General features: G+C 41.8%; 1 protein-coding gene across 1 annotated transcript in view; it reads right to left on the reverse strand.

Annotated features, from left to right (window-relative positions):
- The window catches only part of negr1 (neuronal growth regulator 1), a 535089-nt gene extending 529584 nt beyond the window's left edge, over window positions 1-5505 (reverse strand). Inside the window, exon 1 of the mRNA XM_060829789.1 lies at window positions 5144-5505. Coding sequence (XP_060685772.1) covers window positions 5144-5316 — 173 coding nt within the window. The 5' untranslated portion in view covers window positions 5317-5505. The remainder of the gene's footprint in view (window positions 1-5143) is intronic.
- Window positions 5506-6000: the final 495 nt, after the last annotated feature.

Consider the following 6000-nt stretch of genomic DNA (forward strand, 5'->3'; position numbering starts at 1 on the left):
AGAATATGAGTTCCCTGATTGGGGCTGTTAACCTGGTCCAATCAGACAGCCCTGGTTGGCAGATTTAAACAGGAGAGTCAGAGGTTCTGTTCACTGTGACAGCTAGCTCTGAGGAAGCCGCATCAGTGTCAAGGATTCTCCATGTGTAAATGAAGAGTGACTCGGTGATGCGATGTTGGCTCCAGAGAATTATTTCAGCTTCTGATGCCAGTATAACTTTCCAGATAACGTGACCAAAACAGTTCACAGTATTCCAGCTGAGGTTTGATTCGTGCCTTGCAAAGTTTTAACAACACCTCCTTACTTTTATACTGCATTCCTCTTTAAAAAAAGTCCAGCAGCCCATTTGTCTTCCCTATTACATGCTCAACCTGAATACTTGCTTTTTGAGATGTATGCACCAGGTCCCCAAAATCTCTCCATGCTGTAGCTTTTTGTAGTCTTTACATTTAAACAATACTCAGCTCCTCTAATTTTCTTGCTTAAGTGCATAACCTCATATCTTCCCACATTATATTGAACTTGCCAAGTTTCTGCCCACTAGCTTCACCTTCCTGTTGAGCTCTCCTCCATGCTTGGCTCTCAGCAGATTGAGCCATAAGACTACTGAAGCAATTGTTTTACTCAGACTTCAGTCATGGCAGGGCTCTGTCAGGAAGCTGCTTCATTAATATTTGCAAAGTATTCCTGAGAAAGTAAAATAATCCTGTTAACATATAGAAGCCTTTGGTTTTTGACAAATCAAAATGGAGTCAGTTCATATGTATTGACAGAACTCATCAATATCATGCTGAGGCAAAGTCAAGATGTTGAAGAGAGTGCACAAACTTCCCAAAAACCCATCAACAAGGCCCTTCCACATTTACCTCATGAACATTCTCTGCAAGGAATTGGCAAGTCGTGCATTAGACTTATCAGTTATATCAAGACCCCTCAAACTGGAATGTAAGTAAGACGTCCTTGATCCCAAGTTCTCCAGGCTAGCTTCCTGTCTTTCTCCTTCTCCAAATCTTATCTCCTTCAGCTGTCATCAACTGGCTGAGCTCTCTCTTATTCCAGGAATTTCCTTATCCTAATAGTGCAACTGGAAGTGATGGTTAGACATGGCCACTCTTTCGAAATCCCTAAGAGGAGACACTGATAGAAGTCAACTTTCAGTAACAGTGGCAACCAGTTGACAATGTGCCAAATTGCCCAGGTATGCACTCCACAAGAGCAACACGCCTCCTGAAGTCACATTTACGCCCACAAAATGCCTGACTGATGCTCTGACTATGGCAACCCCTTTAACTACTGTTCTTCTGTTGCTTTTCCTCATCCCCTGTACAGCCAAGTCACTTGTCGTGCTTTGGGCTTGTCTCTGGCTGCACTGCCTGGAGGAACCATTGCTCTCACTATCTTCCAAAAATTCAATACTGATTAGCAAGCACAGTAGATTGATGGAACTCCTGCATTACCTGCCTTGATCTCACCCATTCCCTCCCTGCTTGTCCACTTCTAACCTGCAATATGGCCATGTCCCTATACATGCTATGTATGCTATACACATAGTCTTCTGCCTTGTGGATACAAAACAAAGACTTCAGCCACTAAGCCCAAGTTTTGAAACCCAGAGGTCAAAGTTGTGCAGCCATTATATAGATATCTGTAAATATGTTTGTCTAGAAAATGTGGTGTGTCTATGACTTCACACATACCACAGGATAAACATTCCACTTGGCCTTTCTGACCTGCCATCCCACAACTCTTGAGTTCTTTTTACCTTTAGAATATGGATTGTCTTAGTTTAAAAAATCAGAAATAGGAGAGAACAAGATTCTAGAGGATTAAACACAAACTAATACTAAATTTTCACTTTAAAAATACTGACCAAACCTACTCACCTATCAACTGTGTTCCCTGCAATCATAATGTCATGCTGCTACAAGTCTCTGTACAGATAGACCTCTTGATTTTCTCTCCTGTTCGCCTCTCGCACTGGAGACTTTATTTCTTGGTTTAAGCCTTAATTAGAGCATTTCTTTCTCCTGCTGACCTGAATTCCCACTTTGATCCAAATTTCCAGGTACTTATTCTGTCTCCATCTTGCTCCAGTGAAGTCTTCCTCATTCTGACCACACAGCTTACTCAGCAACAACCTGTTCGCCAATACTCTATTTGGGTTCTGCTGTGTAAAGCTCTAGAATGTTTTACATATTTAGTCTAAATATGGACTAAAGAGTTGAACTTCAAAAGTGAGGCAAGATTGACTGCCCTTGATCTCAAAACAGTATCTGATTGGAAGCAGAATCAAGGGATCCTCGAGAAATTACAATGAATGGAAAGTGGGGAAGAATTGTTATACCGAGCAGAAAGAAATGTATTTGTGGCTGTTGGAGTTCAATGGTTTCAGCTCCAGGACACAATTACAAAAGTTCCTCAGGGTCATGACCTCAGCTGACCCATTTTCTATTCCTTCTCCAAAGGACTGCCATCAAACATAAGGTCAGAAGTGGGAATAATAGTTGGTGATTGTATACTTTCAGCACCATTTGAAGAAATTTGTGTCCATATGCAGGAAGACCTGGACACTATCTGACTTGGGCTGTTAAGTGGCAAATTATACAAATTCCAGACAATGACCATCCCTTAAAAGGGAGGATCTACCTATTTCCCTATGACAACCAATTGTAATACCATCACTGGATATGCAACCATCAACATTGTGATGTTTAAAGTTAAAAAGTTAATTGGACTAGTCATTTCAGTACTGCGGCTCAAAAACAAGTCAGAGGTTAGGGACTTTCCAGATATGCAAAAGTCTGCCAATAATCTACAAACCACAAGTCAAGGGGGTGCTGGTATATTCTTCACTTACCTGGATGAATACAGCTCCAACAACTCTCAAGAAAGTCAACATAATCCAAGAAAACTATAGATTGCTTGATTGGCTTCCACCATCTTAAACATTCATTCACTCCACCACAAATGCACAGTGAAACATTTTGAACCATTTTGAAGATGCACTGCAGCAATTCATGAGACATCGTCAACAGTAGCACATTCCAACTGAGATTTCTATCACCTCGAAGAACAAAGACAACAGCAGACAGGAACTACCACCTGCAGGCTCCCCTCCATGCCATACACCACCCTGATTGGGAAATGTATTGCTATTTCTATTGCTGGGCCAAATTCCAGAAATTACCTCCTTGGGAACACTACACCATTTTGATTTCTATTTTTCAAGACGGTGACTTATTGCCACCTTTTCAAGAATAATGAAGAATGGATAATAAATGATGAACTTGCAAATGAGATTCACATCTCAAGAATAAGTAAATAAGACTGTGTCAGTAGCTACTTTTTATAAACACCTGTGACACAACCCGGACCGTTTTTTTAACGTGAAAGAAGTTGCAAAATTAATCACAATGAATAATGCTTAGATGCTTAAAAACTCAAATGTTGAACTCATATTCACCTTATACATTGTAATTCTGTTTACAGAATGCAGCTGGAGTGCGAAAATATTGTTCTTTATGATTAATTCCCTCAGATAGTTTCTTGCTAGTTAGTGGGCTCCACCTAGAAATGTGAAATATCGTTGTATGTGGCCAGCCAAATAATAAGGAATACAATTGAAAGTGTGGGTTTATTAGAATGATCCAATCATATCATAGTCATGAGGGAAAGAAAATCAAAACAGCATGCAGTCAAATTTCTGACATAACAGAGAAGGCTGTGTTTTCATTAATTTTACATCATAAAAATATCTATTCTATCACAGTTATTGTGTTCAACACATTTTAAAATGCAGATTATGTAACAGATTGAGCAGAATACCCCCTCCTATGCTTTCCCAGCATTGCTGCTCTCCCCCCAACCCCCCCGCACACCCCCCCCCTCATTTAAGAAGGTGAGATAATCTAGCCATAGGAAGATGTCAATGCCACTCTGTGATTGGCCAAAAGGAGGTGCACTACTCCAGAGCTGAACTGGTCTTGTCACTTATTCTTTGCCTGTGGATTTCATTATTAACTGCCCAATGTGGTACCCCAACTCTGAGCAGCTAAAATTCAAACACACAATGTTAGAAAATGCAAATGATTAGGATATGTACTCTGTCTTTCAGTTTTCCATTTTTTGTTAACTATCAAACTGTTGATAATTTTGAAAGATTCTAACTGAAGATTTTCAGCCTCATGGTGTTTTGATTATCAGGATAAAGAATGATGTGAAACTTCTAAACAGACTAAAGGTGTGTCAAATGCTTTGAAGGTATGCTGTATTGTTAATCACTCAGACCTTACTGCATTGTCAGTTGGAGGTCTATGGGGGTTAACAATACCCAAATATTGTTATTTTAAACAAACGCTTCTCATTCTTTTCTATATCTGATATTAATATACAGTGCGAATCTTGCGTGGGCGCTTAAGTACAGCACAGTATGTACTTCTGAAGTTATCAGTAATGCATTAAATAGTGATAAGAAAATAAAAGGTAATTTCACATTTCTGCTTGGAAACAGTGATAGGCAATGTCTGTCAAAATGATGAGGACAATCTGTTATCATTTTTTTCTGCAGGTGGGCTGCAAAATAAAGGGTGTGGCAAAATGAAGTGTCTAGATTCACATGCAACTCTTACAGCCGGGTTAACTATTCATGATTCTTACTGTTAGAATTTCTCTACAAGTTTAATCTATTGCATTAGTGACAGTGTTGGCTCTTCCGATTTTCATTCAAGTAACTGGTACAAACGATCAGTAATTCACAACTGTCACGGACGCGAGTAAATAACGATGGTTTGAGTTGGGGTGGGGAGGGGGTGTAACACTAAGCTGGGATGGAAAAGTGTCGCGCAATGCAGTGGAATGGACGGTACGGGAGCCGCTCCTGCTGTTTGTTTGTGTACATTGTTTTCCCCTCAAAAACTACATCCTCCGGGAACTATGAAAACACACAGCGATGCAACAGAGAAGACAACAAGATTGGTCAACCATGTGCAACTTAAACCTCCGCCCACCAACAGCATCCAAAAAAAAAGGCAGCTCCGTGCACCCCACCCCGCAGCACCACACACACACACACAGAAACAAAGCTGTCAAAGTGTGTAAATAAGATTGTTTTCTGCAGCGCCCAGGTTGCTGTTGCAGCCCCTACCTGAGGATGGCCGTGTCTCCCTGCCGCACCATGATGTTGTCCACAGCTGGCCAAGGGAAATCCACGCTCTGAGCTGCCGGGAGGCAAGTGGGCAACAAGGAGCAGAGAGTGAGCAGCAGAGCCGCCAGCCACTGGCCCGAGGCGCAGGGAGAAGCATCCTGCATGCTGTCCATCGCTTGTGTGCCGTGCTCGGGCCAAAGCTAGGCAATCCCTTTTCGCCCACTCCCCCTTCCTCTATCTCTCTGCCCGGCACACGGAGTTTCGCTCTGGCGCTGCCTCACTCTAAAGTACGAGCCCTTTATTCTCCAGCGGCTCCCACATCATCCAGCGACGAACTGATGTAAAATGCGTGTGTGTGTATGTGTGTGTATGTGAGGGAGAGAGAGAGGCAGCAGACAGCCCCAGGCTCTGAGCCAGTTGCCATGGCTGTTGCCCAGGCAACATGTCCGACTGACTGGGAGCGCCGAATATTAAAGGTAATGCCGTCCAGGTATCTCCCCCATCAGGATCGGTATGACACCTCAAGAGACGGCTAAAACCGCCTTCAATGTTCAACAGCAACAAAACCAAAAAGAAAAAGACAGACTAACGTCGTATTTCTGCAGCTGCATCACAATTTTGCAAAATGTCAAAATGATTCTGAATGCTGTAAAATTCGAACTTTTATTTTTAAATTTTGGAAAGAAAAAATGAATGGGCTTGCTGGATGCCAGCGGATTTTACTCTTCAAAGCCCATTTGCTAAGGTGCCAGCACCTATAGCTAGTTAATAGTTCTGCTTTAGGGAGAGTGAACCCAAATGCACTCAAAATATTAAAATTGTAATAAAAAAGCCACACTACTATGCCACTTATGGGT

The sequence above is a fragment of the Hemiscyllium ocellatum genome, chromosome 9 (assembly GCF_020745735.1).
Source record: "Hemiscyllium ocellatum isolate sHemOce1 chromosome 9, sHemOce1.pat.X.cur, whole genome shotgun sequence".
Classification (NCBI taxonomy): domain Eukaryota; kingdom Metazoa; phylum Chordata; class Chondrichthyes; order Orectolobiformes; family Hemiscylliidae; genus Hemiscyllium; species Hemiscyllium ocellatum.